At 46.9% G+C, this 25,021-nt stretch overlaps 1 protein-coding gene across 1 annotated transcript in view; it reads left to right on the top strand.

The window, feature by feature from the left end:
* The window catches only part of LOC124789261 (serine/arginine repetitive matrix protein 2-like), an 88,244-nt gene that overhangs the window by 7,452 nt on the left and 55,771 nt on the right, over nucleotides 1-25,021 (top strand). Inside the window, exons 2-3 of the mRNA XM_047256558.1 lie at nucleotides 2,850-3,088; nucleotides 5,746-5,857. Of these exons, the coding sequence (XP_047112514.1) occupies nucleotides 2,850-3,088; nucleotides 5,746-5,857 (351 nt within the window). The remainder of the gene's footprint in view (nucleotides 1-2,849; nucleotides 3,089-5,745; nucleotides 5,858-25,021) is intronic.

Genomic DNA, 25,021 nt, shown 5'->3' with positions numbered 1-25,021 from the left:
AACCTAAGGACATCACACACATCCATGCCCGAGGCAGGATCCGAACCTGCGACCGTGACAGCTGCATGGTACCGGACTGAAGTGCCTAGAACCGCTCGACCACAGCGGCCGGCCCGACTTAATTAACATTGAAGATAGCCAATCAGGCGGTTGTCCGTAATAAAATTCAAGCGGACCGCCATATAGAATTGGTGTCAGTTGTTCTCACAGCGTAGACGATAGCGCACGAGGCTACTCACTGCCATGGCTCGGGTTCGATCCTTACTACGGCCCCGTGTCCAAATTTCGTATCGCTTTCTTATTCCGTTTTAGGAAACCAAACGAAGTACACAGTTGGCGGGCCGCATGAATTTGCGCCCGCAACCGCCTGATTGGCTAACTTCAACACTAATTAACTCAGAAACGGCGCATTGTATCGAATTATTTTCTTAATTGTGACAAATAATAACACCTTCAGCATTGATTTTATTTTATTTTGTCGCTACCTGTTTCAACGCTTCTGTGCGTCATCTTCAGGCTGTTTTTGATGCGGTACAGGTTGACGTGCTCCAACTTGGAAGTTGATGGTTGGAGTGCTGACACATTATCTGCGTATCGAGTATTGCTGGCAACTGATGTGTTACGCATGGGGATCATATCAACTTGTACCGCATCAAAAACAGGCTGAAGATGACGCACTGAAGCGTTGAAACTGGTAGCGACAAAAGAAAATAAAATCATAAGGGCGGTTGTAGGTGTTTTTATTTGTCACGATAGCAAACGGCCGTCGTCCCAGAGACCTCCTGCTAAAAGGATGGACATAGAAAATACTTTCTTGATAGTTATCTGTCAGCACAACCGAGCCTGCAAGTCCCTAACAAGCTTTTCAGATTGTTCCTGGTCATCATGTACAAATATGGCTTCAGCTAAGGATTTAAATCATCCGCCCTGACACCCGAGCCTGTTCATGCGCCGCTCTTGCGATTCGGCGAGGCTAACCTACCACAAAACGAACCCGTTACGTGGATTCACGACGAGGGTTGGTGACCCAACCAGCCTGGATGTGGTTTTTAGGCGGTTTCCCGCATTCGAGTACGTAGACGCCGGGCTGGTACCCTTGTCCTGGCTCACATAAACGGTACGCAAACACTTAGAAACCGTTCTCACACTTGAACATGACATTTACCCTAGGTTCAGACAAATGGAATACAGAGATTCTGCCTCGGGGTAGTGGTGCTGTCATGAAGGGCATCCAGCCACTGTCACAAACAGTCAGAAACCCATATAACAATGTCGACATCTTAGAGAAACACGGGAAAAGGCAAGGTAGAAGAAGAAGAAGAAGAAGAAGAAGAAAATTATAGATTTAAATCAGAGTATGTCGTGATTTATAAATAAACTAAAATATTATGTTGGCGCGTAAGAGCGCAGTGTTTTTGTTTTGCATGTTGGTATTCCGACTGCTACGGGTTTGTTTATCGATTGTCATTTTTTTTACTTGTAGTTCACTGTCGCTATTTGAGATTAGATACTGTCATTTTGTCATTTGGGAATAATGAGTGGAGCTGTGGACGGTAGAAAATGGAGAGTCAAGTGGAGAAATCGGAATATTTCCGATACATACTTCGGTTTGAGTTCAGCTGAGGGGTGACAGCAGCGAAGGGATGCAGAAACTTTTGCGCCGTGTATTGCCATAACGCCATTGGACAGAGCGCGGCGAGAAACTGGTTTTCTCGTTTTAACGAGGATCGTTTCGACGTTAGCGACTCTCCACGTTCAGGTTTTTATTTCTTCTCCATGGATTTTAATACCTACTCCGAATTTTTCTTTTGTTTCCTTTACTGCTTGCTCAATATATAGATTGAATAACATCGGGGACAGGCTACAACCCTGTCTCACTCCCTTCCCAACCACTGCTTCCCTTTCATGTCCCTCGACTCTTATAACTGCCATCTGGTTTCTGTACAAATTGTAAATAGCCTTTCGCTCCCTGTATTTTACCCCTTCCACCTTCAGAATTTGAAAGAGAGTATTCCAGTCAACATTGACAAAAGCTTTCTCTAAGTCTACAAATGCTAGAAACGTAGGTTTGCCTTTCCTTAATCTTTCTTCTAAGATAAGTCGTAAGGTCAGTATTGCCTCACGTGTTCCAACATTTCTACGGAATCCAAACTGTTCTTCCCCGAGGTCGGCTTCTACCACTTTTTCAATTCGTCTGTAAAGAATTCGAGTTAGTAGTTTGCAGCTCTGACTTATTAAACTGATTGTTCGGTAATCTTCACATCTGTCAACACCTGCTTTCTTTGGGATTGGAATTATTGTATCCTTCTTGAAGTCTGAGGGTATTTCGCCTGTCTCATACATCTTGCTCACCAGATGGTAGAGTTTTGTCAGGACTGGCTCTCCCAAGGCCGTCAGTAGTTCTAATGGAATGTTGTCTACTCCCGGGGCCTTGTTTCGACTCAGGTCTTTCAGTGCTCTGTCAAACTCTTCACGCAGTATCGTATCTCCCATTTCATCTTCATCTACATCCTCTTCCATTTCCATAATATTGTCCTCAAGTACATCGCCCTTGTACAGACCCTCTGTATACTCCTTCCACCTTTCTGCTTTCCCATCTTTGCTTAGAACTGGGTTTCCGTCTGAGCTCTTGACGTTCGTACAAGTGGTTCTCTTTTCTCCAGATTTATTTTCTGTCCATCAGGGGTTATGTCATCTTAATGGCTAGCGGTATAATTGAAATGAAAGGGCTTTTGAAGGAGGTGCAGTGACGCAAGTAAGGAAGTCTTGTCGGGTGGTGGGCAGGTTACAGAGAAATTGGAGCTGGAGTCTTTTAGTGGGGCAGTTCCGCGGACATATCCGTCCAGCAGCTGGAGCATGAATGGCGGAAGACCGCTCCCTGCCGTAATTGGCCGCCGGCGGCACCCATAAAGGGCTCTGCAGGTCTGCCGCCGCCCCCGCCGTCGTCTGCCGCCCACCTGGCCAGGAGGCAGGCGAGTGCACCGCAACCTGCTGCCCGCGCGGGCTGCCCCTTTCCGACGTCTCCGCTAACTGCTCTCATTGCGTCGCCACCGGGCAAGACGTCCCCACTGGAGACCACCGAGTCCTCGTTAGGGTGTTGTCGCCAAATACTCTGCGGCTCCCTCAAAGTGTCCGGGACGGAGTGGCTGGCGCTAATATCAAATAACAAATGCCTTCCGTAACTCCGCGACCACGAAGATGCGACCAATTAGGGCTCGTACAGGGGAAGCGGTTTTTTCCTCGGCGTACTTGCGAGCGGAACAGGAAAGGAAATGACTAGCAGTTGGACAACGCACCCTTTGCCATGCACCTTATGTTGCCTTCGAGGTATATATTTAGATATAGACACAAACAGCCAGGCGGTAATCTGATGCTCACCTTGTACGAGAGTCATTCCCTGAATTTCAAAGCAAATTCTTGACTGCAGACTCGTCACGAAGTCATAAGAAGGAGATATATTGTCCTCAAGTACATCACTCTTGTATAGACCCTCTATAAACTCCTTCCACCTTTCTGCTTTCCCTTCTTTGCTTAGAACTTGGTTTCCATCTGACCTCTTGATATTCATACAAGCGTTTCTGAATTGCGGCGCACAAGCCTACAAGTGTGACGTCACAAGTTCGCTGCAGCGCCCGTTTGTTTCGTCGGCTCGACCGCTACACTTCGCGAACGCTCTGCTCCGTACAAGGACCACGGAAAATCACTGTGTAATTGGGAAGGCATCCCCTTTGTCGTGTGCTATAGGCAGCTTGCACGCATTTAAACGCGCGCAGTCAAAAATTATTAAACTCGTCTGAAACAGTCACTCGCTCCCGGCCGAAGACGGCTGCTGTCTCGTTAAGACCTTCGCGCCACGGCCTGTCTTCTCATACGGCTGGAGTGCGTTGCCGGGTGCAAGAGGACTCGTCCTGCGTAGAAAGCAGAGCGACTACACGAGTTCCCGGACTCCTGGCATTCCGCTGCATACATAACCGTTGGACTTGACTGGTGTTTTATACCAGTACGAAAGCTGACTGGTTAGCAGTGAGTATTGCCCTGTTTATACATATATTTACATAGATGTATATAGTGCATGCATATACATGTTAACATCTCCGAAAGAACAGATACCATCTTTATATATATATAAGGCTTACCGGCCATTTGATCATCTTCTTTTGTGCGGATGTAGAAACAGTGCCCGAACCCTTACGGGAATCGGCAATAAAGGCGCGAGTAATGAGTATGATGGGCAGGGCCACTATGAATATAGTTGCGAATGTGGGTCTCACGGAAGGCGTGCCAGAGATAAGTCCCTGCAGTCGCATTATCCTTTGGGTCCTAGGTGGCTCACAAGATGGATTCCCCGTTAACTTATGCTGGCACGGTAGCTCAGCGTGTTCGATCGGAGGGCTGCGTGTTCTCTGTAATAGTAAAAAAAAACTGAGTCAAGGAATCAACGATCAATGTGAACGGATGTCTTGTGACGTCCGGCCAGACCAAATGCAACGAACTATATCGAACAAAATGAAGAAAAAAAATGGATAGAGCGTCTGCCATGTAAACAGAATATCCTGGGTTCGAGTCCCGGTCGGGGCACATATTTTCAACTGTCCCCATTGACTTATATCAACGCCTATATGCAGCTAGAGGTATTCATTTCATTGTAAAATTAAAACTGTTTTATTTGCAAGACCTTCCAGCGACTTGTGTACACAGTCGCCGCCCATACTTAGACATGTGTCGTAGCGTTGTACCAACTTTCCAATTCACTCGTTACAGAAGACAGCCGCCAGCGCTTTTCGACAATTTTCTACTCTGGACTCCAGCTAGTTGTCTGTGTCAAAATATTGTCTTCGTAGCCAGCGGTTCATCTGAGCCTCAGGGGTAGCCAATTAAGGGCTGTATTGTGGGTGATCAAACGATTCCCATCGAAAACGCTGCTGAATTATCTTCATTCCCCTGCAGAGTGCGGCCGAGAATTGTCGTGTGGAACGGACCACATGGCAGTTATGTTATGTGGATTGCATAGCTTCAGGCGAAATCTTTCGCCACTCCGTCATACTTGGCGGGAGTCGCTAATTTCCAGCCATCTTTACGTTCTCACTGTGAGATCAGAACTGAAAAGAGCGACACGATGCCATCGACAGGGATTCTAGACACAGTGCCCAACGCATCTTTGGGAAGCTTCATCGGATGTTGACCGTATTTTCCATTTCGCGAGCGCTCGTTGCTCACTTTCCGAATAACCCTCGTACCTTGCGTACTTGATACTACCGCTATCTATATATGTGTGTATCACTATTGCTTGACTTTTATCGCCTCAGTGTATATGTAGGTACGCCTTTTTTCAGTCTAGATCCTAAGATAAGTCCAAGAGTCAGTGTCGCTTCGTGTGTTCCTATATTTCTCCAGAACGCAGACTGTAGTTTTCCGAGGCGTGCTTCTACCAGTTTATCGTTTCTTCTCTAAATAATTCCTGTTGGAGCTATGCAACTACTGCTTATCAACCTGCTAAATCGGTACTTACTACCTCTAATGTGTAACGCCCTATTCAGACGTCACAAATTCGTTGCGAGGCCCGTATTTCTCGTCGGCCCCGCAAGAGACTCGAGCGACGTCATTTCGGTTACACGGGCAGCGGCGGAGACGGGCGAGCCGAGTATCCGAGCACAGAGCGACAGCGAGTTGGGAAATGACGTCATAGGAGTAGCTGGCGGGTTCAAAGCGAGTTGTACGGAGCTCATTGTTGATCTCTGCTTGCAGCGACTCCGCCTCCCGGCACCTGCCCTGTGCGCTGCGGCTCGCTTTCCACGGCAGCTCCAGCTCCAGCCGCCGTGCAGGACCCCTACCTAGGCCGGCGGCCACTCTGCATCTCGTAAACCCCCCTGATTTACAGCCCGCGCTGGAAACCGGCCGCGCCGCGCCGCGCCGCGCGCTTTCTTTCACGGGCTTTTCACTCGCACCGCCTCTTCCTTTTTCCTGTAACCACTTTCGCGTCCCCCGCACAGGCGGCCGCCGCCACAACTCAGCCACCAGTCCACCGCCCCCGCCCCAGACCGCTCCTAAAACACCTCCCGTCTCCCACATTTCCTCCACCTGGCCGGCTGTGCAGCGCACGGCGAGCGGCGAATTTACGCACGCGCGTAAAAGCAGTCGTTAGCGGACCGGGTTCGCTCCACTGACGCTTTGTTCTCTCCCCCCCCCCCTCCTCCTCTACCCCTCACCTTCTTTTGCATTCTACTTGTCACTGTTCAACGTGTGCAGTTCACAAACACGGTACGTGTAAATGAGAATAACTGCAACTACCGTCACGTTAAACTGAAACAAACGATTTTTCAGGTCATCGTAACCAAATTGCGTATAGCGTCGAATTACACTCACGTTACTGTCTGCTTCCTCGTATAACATTTCTGATTGACTTGTTCGTAAATACAGTCCGAAACACGTTTTATGGACTGAAACGTCTATTTCTTCCATGAGTCTATATTTATTTATATTCCATTCGGCCGTTTCGCCTTTTACATCTAAATTACCGTATGGCATGGTCACCCCACCCTGTCTGCAGTTGCTCGGCGCCTTGCTTGAAGGTTTTGTTTGACATCACTTCGGCGACTTGCGCGTCCATAAAGATGAGATGAAACGATATGATGAGAACTACCAGTCCCCGAGCGGATAGCATCTCCGACACGCCCCGGAAGGAAGTAGGTTACAGTACACTTATTCGCCCACTGTTTGAATACTGCTCAGCAGTGTGGGATCCGTACCAGATAGGGTTGATAGAAGAGATAGTGAAGATCCAACGGAGAGCAGCGCGCTTCGTTAAAGGATCATTTAGTAACCGCGAAAGCGTTACGGAGATGATAGATAAACTCCAGTGGAAGACTCTGCAGGAGAGACGCTCAGTAGCTCGGTACGGGCTTTTGTTGAAGTTTCGAGAACATACCTTCACCGAAGAGTCCAGCAGTATATTGCTCCCTCCTACGTATATCTCGCGAAAAGACCATGAGGATAAAATCAGAGAGATTAGAGCCCACAGAGAGGCATACCGTCAGGTGGCTCGCGGAGTATGGATGTAGATGTAGAATCGATCTCGCGAACCCGCGATCTATGGGCAATGACAATGTGGACGGCTTTTGTACAAGTTGAGGTAGGGTGACAAGTACATTCCGTGTGGGGTGGTAGCATTAGCGAATTTCAACAAAATACTGTACGATCATATGCCCTATTCCGAGTGGTTTCCGAGATAGAACGCATTTAATATAACTTTTCTGCGTTTTTCTTGAACAACTCGAAAACCGCAACCTGCATGGAAAAACGAGCCGCAGTAGAAAACTAAACTACATTAAATTTCGTACAAGGCGCTATTCATATTTTCTCTAGGACTAATAGAAGAGCACGCAGAAAAAAGAAAAATTGAAAATCTCGCTCCAGGCACATGCGCTGTATCGTAGGTGGTTTCCCGATTTAATGGATCACGTGTACCCTGAATCAAATTGTTCGTTTCTATCGTCAACTTTTGTAGTCCTGTCTCCCTCAGTTGCGTGTAATATTACGGTATATTGATAATTTTTACTTTATTGACCGTCTGATACACACACACACAGCCGGCCGGGGTGGCCGAGCGGTTCTAGGCGCTACAGTCTGGAACCGCGCGACCGCTACGGTCGCAGGTTCGAATCCTGCGTCGGTCATGGGTGTGTGTGACGTCTTTAGGTTAGTTAGGTTTAAGTAGTTCTAAGGTCTAGGGGACTGATGACCACAGATGTTAAGTCTCATAGTGCTCAGAGCCATTTGAACACACACACACACACACACACACAAATGCATACACAAACATATCACAGATACTTCAATAATTACACTCGATAGCTCGGCAATAACATTCTCTTTTTGGCAATAACATCCAACAGTCGGCAACACAAACCAAAACATTGCATCGATACAAGTGTCAAGTTCATAGTACTGTGAAATGGGGGAAAAAACCGCAGATTGGCATTTAGAAGAAGAACAACAACACCAAAAATGCAACAAGAGCGTAATATGTAGGAAATCGTCCAGGCAACCTGTAAGTACGGTTCAAAACATTACTACTTAACCGGAAATACCAGCCGCCAGAACTGTTTATAACCTATAGGTACAGTGACCAAAAATGTAAATTAAATAGCAAACATATGTACATATTACAGGCCACTGAAGATGCCTTGCAGAAAATAAAGGCGAAACGCGGATGGCACTAAAATTGTGTTTTATTCAGTTGCTGTCAGACGTTTCATAAAGTAAAAATTATCAATATAGCATAATGTTCGTCTCTACCTTCCAGTACACTGCTGTGGTATGTTCTTAATGACACTGTTTGAATGATGCAGTAAGTAAATAAAAATGCACGTCAATTGTGTTGTCTCTCGGAAACCATTCGGAATAAGGCATATTATGTCCATATGGTGTTTACTATTCAGAATCACCAATACTATCATCCCTTGAAGCGTGTACCTTTCCTCCTGAATAACGCTGTATTAAGGCGTCTTTGGTGAGTTTAATCTGGAATAACACAGGTTTGTTTTTATATGCAATACTTACAAATTATGAAAACGTTCCCGTCACAACTCTTGCATTAATAAATTACTATTTAACGTTATAGGTTTTCCGGTCGAAATCTGGGTTTCCTCTCATCTTGTCATAGGTTACAGGTAGCACTGTCATTTGAATTGCAAAACAATGGACACATTTTCACGATACAATTTTTCGGACTTTGATATTTCGTACGCTACTTGCTATGATACCATTACTGGACTGGTAATAATTGCACATTGTTCTTGTGGGAGCTACGGATGATTTCTGTCCTGAAGAAGCGGTTACGACATAAATCATTCGTAGTTCTTCCTCTTCCTTTTTTTAAAATTTTTTTGAATGAATCATCGGTCGTCAGAAAATCCTCCTGTCCGCAGCTCGTGGTCGTGCGGTAGCGTTCTCGCTTCCCACGCCCGGGTTCCCGGGTTCGATTCCCGGCGGGGTCAGAGATTTTCTCTGCCTCGTGATGACTGGGTGTTGTGTGTTGTCCTTCGGTTAGTTAGGTTTAAGTAGTTCTAAGTTCTAGGGGACTGATGACCATAGATGTTAAGTCCCATAGTGCTCAGAGCCAAAATCCCTGTAGCTCCTCTTTCGCAATGAACTGAATTTTATTCTTACTTTTCCTTACAGCGTATGGTTGTACGCAAATGTAATATCGACTGGTTCTTCCGTCCTACTTCTTATAGAAGATAGTCACAAACAAATGCAGTTATCCGTGATTTGAATAAAAAGTATTGTAAAGTGTACATAGGCTTTTTATTTAGTTATCGAGACAAGTTGTGGTATTTTCAGGAATAATTTCCTGTCATATTCTAGTATACTATCATCCGATTTCTCCAGACGTTTGCCCTTCTGTAATAATAGCTAAAAGATATCGCTCAAATCAGTTCATACTACAGTCTGCCATTTTCTCAATTTACAAGAGTGTGTTACATGTTACGACCAAATCACATGTATTTCTATCGAAACTCCCTTCAATTGTCTACACACCAGCGGTATTCGACGTGGAAATTTAGTAAGTTAGGTATGTGCTGGTACATGTAAGCAAAAATTCAAATTCAGCGAAAGTTCAACTTTTATGGGTTCAAAGAACAAAAGGAGATTGATATTTAACGCCTCCTCGACGATGATTTAGTCGGGTACGAAGTATAAAGGATCGGGCGAGGAAATCGCCGGTGCTCTTTTGAAGGGGCGTATCCCAACACTCGCCTTATGGGATTAAGGAGAACGATGGAAAATCTAAGAGATGATGGACGGCCGGTGTTTCGAAACCTTCTGCTCCCGAACGCAAATTCGCTGTCTTAACCATTGCGACACCCCTCTCGCCTCCTTTGGTATTAAACACAGGACACTGTATTCTTACTGATTTCAACTGTAATTTGCAGTTCGTGGTATTGGTCGCGACATAGAGAGAGGCATTGTGAAACGGACAGCATTACCCGATTATGACACGTACTTTGCGCTTGTATGAAAGAGCATTGTCAATCAATCGTTTTGTGTTGAAACAGCGGCTTTTGATAGAGTGCTTTCCCTGGTTTATTGGTACCTCGCATAATATCAATAGCGGTCGTCAATGACAATACAGCGGCGCAGCGCTTCAAATGTGGAGCCATCGCTATGAATTGCCTCATATGCATGCAGGTGCCTATGGCCCTGGTGCTTTTATCCACACAATATGCTTCACTTCTCCCTACCAACATAATCACCATTATCATCATTCGGTTTTGAAACCGTGTTGCTCAGGACGGAGGCTACGGATTTTTTTTTTTTTTTTTTTTTTTTTTTTTTTTTTTTTTTGCTATGATTCAACGATTAATTAATGACACCCATACTCCGCATGACGTATTGGCTCGGACTAGACAAGGTAATTCCTGGAGACGAAATACTTTCAGTTAAGTTTTGTACATTTTTTTCGTCAGTTTTCTCACAGCTTCTAAGCGGCCGGTACGATTTAAAAGTGTATTTAATGGAAGAAACAAGAGATGGCAACTTAGATACGCTGTGACAGTTCTTCGCTTTATACCTTCTGCAATTAGTTAGGTTATAATGTGTTTCCGAACTTAAGGTAACAGTGGAGACTGAGAGTTGATTTAAAATGTCACAGACACCTGCATTAGGAGCGACGTCTCGCTAAAGCTTCACACCTGATCAGCGAAAGAAGAAAAAACATAACATCTGGTGTTACATGCTACGAAATGGTGTAGCAAACAGCTACCCAGAGAGTTAACAGTTTCATATTAATTCGATTTAGTGTTGTAGAACCTTCGCTTACTTTTGCTATGTTTGTTTGTTTATCTCGTCTTCACTTCGTGTGTGTGATATAGTATCCGATTCCGTGTCTGCGTTTTTGTACTCCTGGAGTACTGCCCTGCTGTGTGGGACCCTCATCAGATAAGATCGACGGAGGACATCGTAAAAGTTCATTGAGGGGCAGCTCGTTTTGTAATATCGCGAAATAGGGAGTGTGTTGTGGGTATGATACGCGAATAGGGGTAGTGTTTCATTGCTGCTGTATCTTCTCGTGAACTTCCTCTACTGAATGCAAAAATATTTAGTTGGTGCTCTCCCACGTAGGGAGGAATGATCATCATAATAAAATAAGAGAAATCAGAACGTGCACAGAAAGATTTGTGTGTTCGTTTCCTCCGCGCGTTGTTCGAGAGTGGAACGGTCGAGAAACAGCTTGAAGGTGGTTCGATGAACCCTCTGCCAGCCACTTAACTGAAAATTGCAGAGAAATCATGTAAATATAGATGAATTATTACTGCTTCTTCTACTTTGTTTCTCCCATTAGTATGTGGAAAATCAGATTTTTTGGTACTTCATAGTTTCTACTCCAAGGGGGCAGCAACGTGTTTGAAATCCGGGACATTATAGAGTCGTTGTTCATTTCAGCCAATTACCAGAGGAGCTGATAGTGAGGTGGAGGGTTCCCAGTTGGGAACTAATGGGAGGGAATTACCAGTTGCGACATTAACTTTACAAACAAGGGAAACGTCCGTAAAAGTTTGGTCGGCACCGAGGGACTGGAAAATTTTTTAATTTGTTTTGTGACAATGTTATCCGTTTTGCCCCAGGCAAAAATTTAAAAAAATCTGGTTTGTTTGTTTTGGGAGGGGGTGATGTTATTGCTCTGGTGGTATGTTATGCCTCAACTAGGTGCATACAGTAATGGCATCGGGCGGAAGGGGCGTACAAACCCCCTTCTACTTCCCTAAGCTATTGTACAGTGCATGGTAGAAAACGTAATACCAAAGTTATCGATTTTCTTTCCTATCCCATCCGGTTATTGAGAGAGGGGTCCTCTGTACGTGCCCCAATCTCTCTTATTTCATTTTCATGATCCCTACGCGACATAAATGTCAATGACAGTATAATAGCCCCACACTCATCTTCGAATAAAAGTTTTCTAAATTTACTCAGCAGAGGGAACTACATCGTCTGACTTTCAACGATTTGCGTTTAAAGTTCACCGAGCATTTCCGCTACACTTTCGAGTACGCTGCACCGACCTACCATCACTCGCTGGTTGCTATCACGCCTGCTTTACAAAGCAGTTCTCTAGATTTTTCCGTAGTAACGTATTGTACGTCGTTTGTTTTGCAGACGCGCTGCGCTTTCTGAGAACCCTTCCGACAAATGTAGGTCTTCGATTCGCCTTCCCTAACACTGATTTTGCGTGAATGCTCCACTTCATATCGGTCCTTAGCATTCTCCCTAAATACTTAGACGACTTGACTTATTCGACAAGTTCACCAGCAATTTTGTAAATATTTGCAATCGGGTTCTTTCTTTTCGTTATCGACATTATTTTACCTTTATCCACATTTTGAAAGAACTGCCATTCATTATGCCAAATGTAAATTACGACTGTTGTGGACTGGCAAGACAGCCAATCCACAGTGACGGGTAACCGAAAGGCACGCGCCCAAACCCACGCAGGTCGGCGTGAGGTCTGAAACAGGATACGTAATGAATGCTATAAAGAAAAGTATGTAGCTTCCGGAACACCCAACTTCAATCCACAATTGGTGAACATCGGTCTTGTTACTGTACATGCTTCATTAGATACATAGCAAAGGACAAATGGCGCCTTGCTAGGTCGTAGCCATTGACTTAGCTGAAGGCTATTCTAACTATCTTCTCTGCAAATAAACGAGACTTCGTCAGTGTAGTCGCTAGCAAAGTCGTCCGTACAACTGGGGCGAGTGCTAGTAAGTCTCTCGAGACCTGCCGTGTGGTGGCGCTCGGTCTGCGATCACTGACAGTGGCGACACGCGGGTCCGACATGCACTAATGGACCGCGGCCGATTTAAAGGCTACCACCTAGCAAGTGTGGTGTCTGGCGGTGACACCACAACGACCATGCCTTCCTGCATTTCTTTACAATACTTTCTTGTGGACAACATTATCTCCAGCGATCAGTATTATAGTGCCGCTGATCTTGTGTGCTAAATAGTTTATGTACAAATAGCAGTTTTGCATCACCCCTTTATTTCGAAATTGGTTCTGAGGCATTTGTACATATTCATATTCATTGTGACTAGATCATGACATCAAAGCTACAGACATTTGTGTAACGAAAAAAAAAAAAATGGTTCAAATGGCTCTGAGCACTATGGGACTTAACTTCTAAGGTCATAAGTCCCCTAGAACTTAGAACTACTTGAACCTAACTAACCTAAGGACATCACACACATCCGTGCCCGAGGCGGGATTCGAACCTGCGACCGTAGCAGCAGCGCAGTTCCGAACAGAAGCGCCTAGAACCGCTCGGCCACAACGACCGGCAGTGTGTAACGACAGTGTCGTCCTATTCCGATGAGGTATTTTTCACAGAACTCCTGAGCAACATCAATGCGTGGTGGAATGCCCCCTTTGTGGGATACAGGCCTGAACCCCGTCGTTGCGTGTCATCGATGAGCCTTTTTTCCGAATCATCCCACTGTTCAATAGCAATTTTGGGTAAGTTTCCTTGTGCACGTGGTCGTTGTTTGGCTTAAAAGTCGTAGATATCGATCATCCTGTGCACCTGTTCAGTGTGTAAGGCTGTGCGGTGTAAGTCTTAAAACACGCACCGCATCAGTTTAGCTCCAGTCCACACGTCGAATAACATGTCTGGTTGACGAGCCTTCTGCGCATAACGTGATAAATGTGGATCGCATCATTGGTCGCGACTTCTTTCGTGGCATAATTGATGTTCGCTCTGCTGTTCCACAGACGACTCTAGTGCATTCCTACTGGTACTTTACATTTCGGGTGAACTGCGTCAGTGCATGCGAGTGCGGCGTTGTACCCATTGGTAGTGCTCACTATATCGGCAGGGACCTTCCGACCGCTGCAGAAACGGTCACAACAGCCCCACACAGCAGCACGACGAATCGGGGTGATGCAGAACTTGTATTGATGTCTGCATATTTACAACAATAGAGGTAGTGTTGCGCTCAATATTCCTCGAGCCAATCAAACGTTTGCAAAGATCGTACAGGGTGGGGCAAATAAAGGTGGCCCGCGGAAGAGAGTGGCAGGGTAGAAAGAAATACAGCAAAGGAAATACAGTACTAACCTGACTATAGCAGATGTTGAACGAGATCTCCATTCGTCTCTTGGCACTTTTGTGTGGTGTCACCGCCAGACACCACACTTGCCAGGTGGTAGCCTTTAAATCGGCCGCGGTCCGGTAGTATACGTCGGACCCGCGTGTCGCCACTATCAGTGATTGCAGACCGAGCGCCGCCACACGGCAGATCTAGAGAGACTTCCTAGCACTCGCCCCAGTTGTACAGCCGACTTTGCTAGCGATGGTTCACTGACAAATTACGCTCTCATTTGCCGAGACGATAGTTAGCATAGCCTTCAGCTACGTCATTTGCTACGACCTAGCAAGGCGCCATTATCATTTGCTATTTATCTTGTGATGCATGTACCGTCAGACCGATGTTCACCAATTATGGATTAAAGTTAAGTATTCCAGAAGCTACGTACTTTTTTTACTAGACTCAACTCCTTTAACTGTACCAGACCTCACGCCAGCCTGCGTGAGCTTAAACGCGTGCCTTTCGGCTTCCTCTCATAGTGGCTTGGCTGTCTTGCCAAGTCACAACATTTTGGGTCCTGGTCAGCAAATTGCTGAAGGCTGGACTGCTGGAATTGCTGCAGTCTCATCCGGAATCTTCTGCTGCAGTTCTTGAGTGTTGTTGCGATGCACCGTAGGCTTGAGGGCTCCCCACACGAAGTATCACTGACAGATAAATTGACCTGGTTGGCCAGCTAGGAGCCGGCCGCTGTGGCCGAGCGGTTCTAGGCGCTTCCGTGCGGAACTGCGCTGCTGCTACGGTCGCAGGTTCGAATCCTGCCTCGGGCATGGATGTGTGCGATGCCCTTAGGTTAGGTTTAAGTAGTCCCCTAGTGCTCAGAGTCATATGAACCATTTGGCCACCTAGGGTGTCGACCAGACGGACCTCTCCTAACAACTCTGTCAGGCGTGAGGAGTGTTAAATGTGCTCCATAGTTCGGCCGGCTGTATGGGCAGTTGGTCCATCGTGTTGGGAGTAACCATAGATCTTTTCCCCCCCTCTGTGAATGCTGCCACAAATCGTTTCAAAATGCTTGCAATGCAATGCGGCAAACTCAGTGTGCAACGAAAGAAGGATGGGACCAATAATGCGGGGTGCAGACACTGTACGCCAAACCCCAAGCTCCTGATCATTCAATGGTGTTTCGTGGAAGTTGTGTGGATTCTCCGCTGCCCAGAACCTGTGCTATAGTTGACGAAACCGCTGGCCTGGCGAAACCAGGCTTCATGAGACATGAAGAACAGATCCGCGTGCAAGCCATTCATTGTCATCGAAGCGAACAGCCTCTCACGAAATCCGAGGCGCCGAGCAGCATCTGCTCGTTTTAATGCATAAACAACAGACGCTCGATAGGGATGCATGCGGTGGTCCCAGGTGGAGTATTCATTCGCCTGACCGACGTGATACGCCGATCTCTTGCGACAGGCACTAGGTTGGTTTGCCAGGACTCTGAAGCATTTTCTGGTGAACTCCAATCCAATTTTGGGGTGTGCGGCCGCGTTTCGAATGGTTTTTGACTTCAAAACAGATCCTTGCTCACACCATTTTCGGGCTAAGCGTTGCGTGGCAGTCTTTGCTGACCAGACAACTGACCACTCCGTTCCCACGACTAAGTTGTCAGGTAACTTTCCAGAGCGAATACCCGCTGCTACGCTGTGACTACCGTCGTCCCCTTTGCACTGCTCCACTCACACTGACACAGCCCGCACTACTCACTGATCCGGTGTGGATCACGTGGCCGGCGTGCACATGGTGTGCGCTTCAGGGGTTGTCGTTATACGCATACATTCACGTCGAGTCGTATCCACTCGTCCGCCCACTTATTTAGCTCTGAGCACTATGGGACTTAACATCTATGGTCATCAGTCCCCTAGAACTAAGAAGTACTTAAACCTAACTAACCTAAGGACATCACACAACACCCAGCCATCACGAGGCACAGAAAATCCCTGACCCCGCCGGGAATCGAACCCGGGAACCCGGGCGTGGGAAGCGAGAACGCTACCGCACGACCACAAGCTGCGGGCCCCACTTATTTGCCCCGCCCTGTATAATCGTAGCTCGGCTAGTGGTCGAGAATGCGGTTCTGCTTGGAACGCCTTCGCAAAACCAGGAAGAAGAAAATTGTTCAAAATGGTTCAAATGGCTTTGAGCACTATGGGACCTAACATCTGAGGTCATAAGTCATCAGTCCTAACGTAACCTAAGGACATACACACACATCCATGCCCGTGGCAGGATTCGAACCTGCGACCGTCCCGGTCGCGCGGTTCTAGACTGAAGCGCCTAGAACCTCTCGGCCACAATGGCCGGCAGAAGATGGTTCAAATGGGTCTAAGCACTATGGGACTTAACATCTGAGGTCAGCAACCCCTAGGCTTAGAACTGCTTAAACCTAACTAACCTAAGGACATTACAGACATTCATGCCCGAGGCAGGATTCGAACCTGCGACCGCAGCAGTCGCGTGGTTCCGGACTGAAGCGCCTAGAACCGCTCGGCCACAGCGGCCGGCCCAGGAAGAAGGCATCTTACCGTTGTCGTCATCTGTGGTTTTTCTAGACCGATTAACGTCACTGCCTGGGCGGTCCTATTCGAAAGGACTCGCACGTTTATATTTCCATCTTTGTTTTAGTTGAACTAGTGGCCCTCTGGAATGACCTCTCGACTGTTGCTGTTGTCTTCAGTCCTGAAACTGGTTTGGTGCAGCTCTCCATGCTACTGTATCCTGAGCAAGCGTCTTCATCTCCCAGTACCTACTGCAACCTACATCCTTCTGAATCTGCTCAGTGTATTCATCTCTTGGTCTCCCTCTGCGATTTTTACCCTCCACGCTGCCCTCTAATGCTAAATTTGTGATCCATTGATGCCTCAAAACATGTCCTACCAACCGATCCCTTCTTTTTGTCAAGTTGTGCCACAAACTCCTCATCTCCCCAAATCTGTTCAATACCTCCTCATTAGTTATGTGATCTACCCATCCAATCTTCAGCATTCTTCTGTAGCACCGCATTTCGAAACCTTCTATCCTCTTCTTGTCCAAACTATTTATCGTCCATGTTTCTCTTCCATATATTAGGCTTTAAATACTAACGTCCCGTAGTTGCGTTTTTGAAATGAAGCGCGCTGAACCCGTCTTCCACCAGTGCCAGGTAACAGCGTCGTGTGTTTGACGTGCTTGCCTGCTGGGGGCGTCGCACGCAGGGAGGAGTGCGTTACACAGACTGTGCGGGGCTGTGCGGAGCCGGGCGCCGGCGGTGACCCCTGCGCTGCAGCGGGCCGTGCGAACCGCGCCGGAGAAAGCGGCCGACCCGGATTCCCTGGCGCGGCCCAGTAGGTCGCCGTCGCGGGGAAACGCCTGCGAGACACGCCGGCTGCTTCCTGCCGGCCCGCCTCACCTTGCTACACGGAGCCGACTTCCCGGCAGGTGGATCTGCTGAACGCGTCCGCCAGGAAGACAAGCGACGCGGTGGCCAGGCGCGAATTCCAGAATTGACACAAGCCCGAAGGCTGTGTACAACTTCAAATCGCTATGCACTATAGAAATGGAAGAGAATGTAGATGAAGATGAAATGGGAGATACGATACTGCGTGAAGAGTTTGACAGAGCACTTAAAGACCTGAGTCGAAACTAGGCCCCCGGAATAGACAACATCCCATTAGAACTACTGACGGCCTTGGGAGAGCCAGTCCTGACAAAACTCTACCATCTGGCGAGCAAGATGTATGAGACAGACGAAATACCCTCAGACTTGAAGAAGAATATAATAATTCCAATCCCAAAGAAAGCAACCGAGCGGGGTGGCGCAGTGGTTGGACACTGGACTCGCATTCGGGAGGACGACGGTTCAATCTCGCGTCCGGCCATCCTGATTTAGGTTTTCCGCGATTTCCCTAAATCACTACAGGCAAATGCCGGGATGGTTCCTCTGAAAGGGCACGGCCGACTTCCTTCCCAATCCTTCCCTAATCCCATGAGATCGATGACCACGCTGTCTGGTCACCTTCCCCAAACCAACCAACCCAAAGAAAGCAGGTGTTTCCAGATGTGAAAATTACTGCAGTATCAGTTCAATAAGCCACAGCTGCAAAACACTAACGCGAATTCTTTACAGACGAATGGAAAAACTGGTAGAAGCCGACCTCGGGGAAGATCAGTTTGGATTCCGTAGAAATATTGGAACACGTGAGGCAATATTGACCTTATGACTTATCTTAGAAGAAAGGTTAAGGAAAGGCAAACCTACGTTTCTAGCATTTGTAGACTTAGAGAAAGGTTTTGACAGTGTTGTCTCTTTCAAACTCTAAAGGTGGCAGTGGTAAAATACAGGGAGCGAAAGGCTATTTACAATTTGTACAGAAACCAGATGGCAGTTATAAAGCCGGCCGCGGTGGTCTAGCGGTTCTAGGCGCTCAGTCCGGAACCGCGCGTTTGCTACGGTCGCAGGTTCGAATCCTGCCTCGGGCATGGATGTGTGTGATGTCCTTAGGTTAGTTAGGTTTAAGTAGTTCGAAGTTCTAGGGGGCTGATGACCTCAGATGTTAAGTCCCATAGTGCTCAGACATGAAAGGGAAGCAGTGTTTGGGAAGAGAGTAAGACAGGGATGTAGCCTCTCCCCGTTGTTATTCAATCTGTATATTGAGCAAGCAGTAAAGGAAACAAAAGAAAAATACGGAGTAGGTATTAAAATCCATGGAGAAGAAATAAAAACTTTGAGGTTCGCCGATGACATTGTAATTCTGTCAGAGACAGCAAAGGACTTGGAAGAGCAGTTGAACGGAATCGACAGTGTATTGAAAGGAGGGTATAAGATGAACATCAACAAAAGCAAAACGAGGATAATGGAATGTAGTCGAATTAAGTCCGGTGATGCTGAGGAATTAGATTAGGAAATGAGACGCTTAAAGTAGTAAAGGAGTTTTGCTATTTGGGGAGCAAAATAACTGATGATGGTCGAAGTAGAGAGGATATAAAATGTAGACTGGCAATGGCATGGAAAGCGTTTCTGAAGAAGAGAAATTTGTTAACATCAAACATCGAGTATAGATTTAAGTGTCAGAAAGTCGTTTCTGAAAATATTTGTATGGAGTGTAGCCATGTATGGAAGTGAAACATGGACGATAAGTAGTTTAGACAAGAAGAGAATAGTAGCTTTCGAAATGTGCTGCTACAGAAGGATGCTGAAGATTAGATGGGTAGATCACATAACTAATGAGGAGGTACTGAATCGAATTGGGGAGAAGAGAAATTTGTGGCACAACTTGACTAGGTCAAGGGATCGCTTGGTAGGAGATGTTCTGAGGCATCAAGGGATCACCAATTTAGTATTGGAGGGCAGCATGGAGGGTAAAAATCGTAGAGGGAGACCAAGAGATGAATACACTAAGCAGATTCAGAAGGATGTAGGTTGCAGTAGGTACTGGGAGATGAAGAAGCTTGCACAGGATAGAGTAGCATGGAGAGCTGCATCAAACCAGTCTTTGGACTGAAGACACAACATACACTATCCGATCAAAAGTACCCGGACAGCCCGTTGTTAAGCAGAACTCACCACGACAGGCGGATTCTCTGGTATCACAGTGCTGTGTCGTTGCTACAGTAGCTGTCACTGCAGAATGGGTCGTTCGGGAGAGCCCAGTGACTCCGAAAGTGGACGAGTCATTCTACATCTACATGGATACTCTGCAAATCACATTTAAGTGCCTGCCAGAGGGTTCATCGAACCACTTTCACAATTCTGTAGCATTCCAATCTCGAATAGCGCGCGGAAAGAACGAACACGTATATCTCTCCGTACGAGCTCTGGTTGTATCGTGGTGATTGTTCCTCCCGATGTATGTCGGTGTAAACAAAATATTTTCGCATCGGAGGAGGAAGTTGGTGATTGGAATTTCGCGAGTAGATTTCGTCGCAACGAAAAACGCCTTTCTTTTAATGATGTCCACGCCAAATCCTGTATCATTTCTGTGAGACTCTCCCCCATATTTCGCGATAATACAAAAAGTGCTGCCTTTCTTTGAACTTTTGCGATGTACTCCTTCAGTCCTATCTGGTAATGATCCCACACCGCGCAGCAGTATTCTAAAAGAGGACGGACAAGCGTAGTGTAGGCAGTCTCTTTACTAGATCTGTTGGATTTTCTAAGTGTCCTGCCAATGAAACGCAGTCTTTGGTTAGGCTTCCCCCCAAAACACTTTCTATGTGTTCCTTCCAATTTAAGTTGTTCCTAATTGTAATACCTAGGTATTTAGTTGAATTTACGGTCTTTAGTTTTGACTGATTTATGGTGTAACCGAAGTTTAACGGATTCCTTTTAGCACTTATGTGGATGACCTCACACTTTTCACCATTCACATATCTTTTCTAAACCGTTTTGCAGTTTGTTTTCATCTTCTGACGACTTTATTAGTCGATAAACGACAGCGTCATCTGCAAACAACGGAAGACGGCTGCTCAGATTGTCTCCCAAATCGTTTATATACACTCCTGGAAATTGAAATAAGAACACCGTGAATTCATTGTCCCAGGAAGGGGAAACTTTATTGACACATTCCTGGGGTCAGATACATCACATGATCACACTGACAGAACCACAGGCACATAGACACAGGCAACAGAGCATGCACAATGTCGGCACTAGTACAGTGTATATCCACCTTTCGCAGCAATGCAGGCTGCTATTCTCACGTGGAGACGATCGTAGAGATGCTGGATGTAGTCCTGTGGAACGGCTTGCCATGCCATTTCCACCTGGCGCCTCAGTTGGACCAGCGTTCGTGCTGGACGTGCAGACCGCGTGAGACGACGCTTCATCCAGTCCCAAACATGCTCAATGGGGGACAGATCCGGAGATCTTGCTGACCAGGGTAGTTGACTTACACCTTCTAGAGCACGTTGGGTGGCACGGGATACATGCGGACGTGCATTGTCCTGTTGGAACAGCAAGTTCCCTTGCCGGTCTACGAATGGTAGAACGATGGGTTCGATGACGGTTTGGATGTACCGTGCACTATTCAGTGTCCCCTCGACGATCACCAGTGGTGTACGGCCAGTGTAGGAGATCGCTCCCCACACCATGATGCCGGGTGTTGGCCCTGTGTGCCTCGGTCGTATGCAGTCCTGATTGTGGCGCTCACCTGCACGGCGCCAAACACGCATACGACCATCATTGGCACCAAGGCAGAAGCGACTCTCATCGCTGAAGACGACACGTCTCCATTCGTCCCTCCATTCACGCCTGTCGCGACACCACTGGAGGCGGGCTGCACGATGTTGGGGCGTGATTGGAAGACGGCCTAACGGTGTGCGGGACCGTAGCCCAGCTTCATGGAGACGGTTGCGAATGGTCCTCGCCGATACCCCAGGAGCAACAGTGTCCCTAATTTGCTGGGAAGTGGCGGTGCGGTCCCCTACGGCACTGCGTAGGATCCTACGGTCTTGGCGTGCATCCGTGCGTCGCTGCGGTCCGGTCCCAGGTCGACGGGCACGTGCACTTTCCGCCGACCACTGGCGACAACATCGATGTACTGTGGAGACCTCACGCCCCACGTGTTGAGCAATTCGGCGGTACGTCCACCCGGCTTCCCGCATGCCCACTATACGCCCTCGCTCAAAGTCCGTCAGCTGCACATACGGTTCACGTCCACGCTGTCGCGGCATGCTACCAGTGTTAAAGACTGCGATGGAGCTCCGTATGCCACGGCAAACTGGCTGACACTGACGGCGGCGGTGCACAAATGCTGCGCAGCTAGCGCCATTCGACGGCCAACACCGCGGTTCCTGGTGTGTCCGCTGTGCCGTGCGTGTGATCATTGCTTGTACAGCCCTCTCGCAGTGTCCGGAGCAAGTATGGTGGGTCTGACACACCGGTGTCAATGTGTTCTTTTTTCCATTTCCAGGAGTGTAGATGAGGAACAGCAAAGGGCCTATAACACTGCCTTGGGGAGCGCCAGAAATCACTTCTGTTTTACTCGATGACTTTGCGTCAGTTATTACGAAAATCACAAATCCAGTCACATAACTGAGACGATATTCCATAAGCACGCAACTTCACTACGAGCCGCTTGTGTGGTACAGTATCAAAAGCCTCCAGAAGTCCAGAAATATGGAATAAATTTGAAATCTCTTGTCAATAGCACTCAACACTTCGTGCGAGTAAAGAGCTAGTTGTGTTTCGCAGGAACGATGTTTTCTAAACTCACGTTGACTGTGTGTCAATAGACAGTTTTCTTCGAGGTAATTGAGAATGTTTCAACACAATATATGTTCCAAAACCCTGCTCCATTTCGACGTTAACGATATGGGCCTGTAATTTAGTGAATTACTCCTACTACCTTTCGTGAATATTGGTGTGACTTGTGCAACTTTCCAGTCTTTGGGTACGGATCTTTCGTCGAGCGAACGGTTGTATATGATTGTTAAGTATGGAGCTAATGCATCAGCAGCGTCACATTGGATGTCTTCTGAGCGATAAATCCATCAGGGACGTGCTGCTCTCGTCGAATGTCAGTGGTGTGACTGTGAAGTGGGTACAAGCGGGAACAACAATATTTAAACCAAGAACACGCCCAACTCGTGTACAGACGGGACCGTCTAGCATTACGGAAGGTGGCTGTAAGAAACCGCATGAAATCAGCGGAAGGAATTCCTCGTGAGTTCCAGCGGGCTTCCAGCAGTCCAGCTATCACTGTGTGTAGGGAGGTAAAAACAGTGGTGTACCATAGTTGGGCAGCTCCTCACAGGCCAAACATTTCCGTAGTCAGTCCTACGCGATAACTGAGGCGGTGTACAGGGCGTTGCCTCTGGACTGTGGACGGCTGGAAACCTATGATTTGGAGCGATGAATCACGCTATACCCTGTGGCTATTCATAAAGCAGCATCTGTGAGCTAACAGCTTGTGGACAATAACATTCCTCAAATGGAATGCCCTGCGCAGAATCCCGACGTGAAGACAATGAAACACTTCTGGAATGACTTCACTCCAAATCCCACCTTCCACCATCAGTACCTTCTCTGGTTTCGGCTCTAGAGAAAGAATGGACTGCCACTTGTCTACAGACATTCAGACACCTCACTCAGAGGGTCCGCAGCAGGGTAAAAGCCGCCATAAAGGGGTCTTTTTAATCAGGTAGCTCCCATCGAGCACTTGTGATGTTCTTCGGGAAGACGTATTGAAGCATGTCCTCATGTTATTGGCAGTGTGCACTTCATGTCCTCTGTAATTCGGCCATCATCGTTATTTTTCTGCCCAAACAGAAGAACTCATCCACTACCTCTAGTTCCTGACTTTCCTCGACATTTGATGTGATTCCATTACCGTTGTTCAGTTGTTCTAGGTGTTCATCTCATAAAGTCTTTACATCAGACTGTCTGTTCTGGCCAACTGACCCGGCGGCGTCAGGGATTTTCTCTGCCTCGTGATGACTGGGTGTTGTGTGATGTCCTTAGGTTCGTTAGGTTTAAGTAGTTCTAAGTTCTAGGGGACTGATGACCATAGATATTAAGTCCCATAGTGCTCAGAGCCATTTGAACCATTTGGCCAAGTGATCTATAAAGTCGTCGTCATCGTCTGTGACAGAATTACAGTGTCATCAGCAAATCTAAAAAACTCTTTATTTCTTCTCCCTTAACTGAAGTCCTTGGATTCTTTTGCTACTTGCTCAAAGTACAGATTGTTCAACATGTGGCGTAGGCTACAACCGCATCTCACTCACTTCTTAACGACTTACTCACTTTCATGTTCTTCGACTGTTATAAATGCAGTCTGTATTTTGTCCTAGCTACTGTCAGAAATTCAACGAGTATATTCCAGTCAACACAAAAACTTTGTTCTAAATGCGCTAATGTTATAAACATTTAAGTATCCAGTCTGATTTCTCAGGTAAGGCGGAGGTCGGATTCTATCAATCTTTACATTGTTCTATAAGCAGTACACGTTAACTTTTTGCAGCCATCACTTATTTAGCTGATGCATGTCTTAGAAAGTGTGTAACAGACTTGCCTTATATTTATCAATAACACGTGCGTGCAGTACAGTTTTGTTACACGTATGCAACTAACAACAACAACAACATAACATGGATGAGTCACATACCTGTTACACACCGCAAATGAAAAAATGGTTCAAATGGCTCCAAGCACTATGGGACTTACCATCATCTGAAGTCATCAGTCCCCTAGACTTACAACTACGTAAACGTAACTAAGCTAAGGACATCACACACATCCATGCCCGAGGCACGATTCGAACCTGCGACCGTAGCAGCAGCGCTGTTCCAGAGTGTAGCGCCTAGAACCGCTCGGTCACATCGGCCGGCCACCGCAAATGAAGTTGCCACTGATCGTGTGTAACAAGTATATAACTGTTAGTATAGATTTTGCTGAAAATGAGACAGATGCTCTCGGATAATCTCTGAATCTCAGGCAAAGTGGTGGTTCATAGACGGTACTCCGTTCTAAAGTACGACGACCAAATATTCGATTTGCTGTATCCATGTCTAAATTCGACTTGCTGCGCTGTCAACATAGAGTGGTTTCCACCTAGGTAATTCACTGTTTTTATCTATGCACTTATTTCATATCGACAACTGCCAGTTTGTGGATAGGTTCGGCCGGACGGAGTGGCCGAGCGGTTCTAGGCGCTTCAGTCTGGAACCGCGTGACCGCTACGGTCCCAGGTTCGAATCCTGCTTCGGGTATGGATGTGTGTGATGTCCTTAGGTTAGTTAGGTTTAACTAGTTCTAAGTTCTAGGGTACTGATGACCTAAGATGTAAGTCCCATAGTGCTCAGAGCCATTTGAATCATTTTTTGATTAGGTTCAAGGTTATGTCAGTGCCTTGTTAGGCATCATATAGCGTATTTGGATGTCTTCCCACCTGCCTATCTTTAGCAGG

Source organism: Schistocerca piceifrons, chromosome 3, assembly GCF_021461385.2.
Source record: "Schistocerca piceifrons isolate TAMUIC-IGC-003096 chromosome 3, iqSchPice1.1, whole genome shotgun sequence".
Classification (NCBI taxonomy): domain Eukaryota; kingdom Metazoa; phylum Arthropoda; class Insecta; order Orthoptera; family Acrididae; genus Schistocerca; species Schistocerca piceifrons.
The sequence above is the reverse complement of the archived record's forward strand: the minus strand, read 5'-3'. Positions and strand labels throughout refer to the sequence as shown.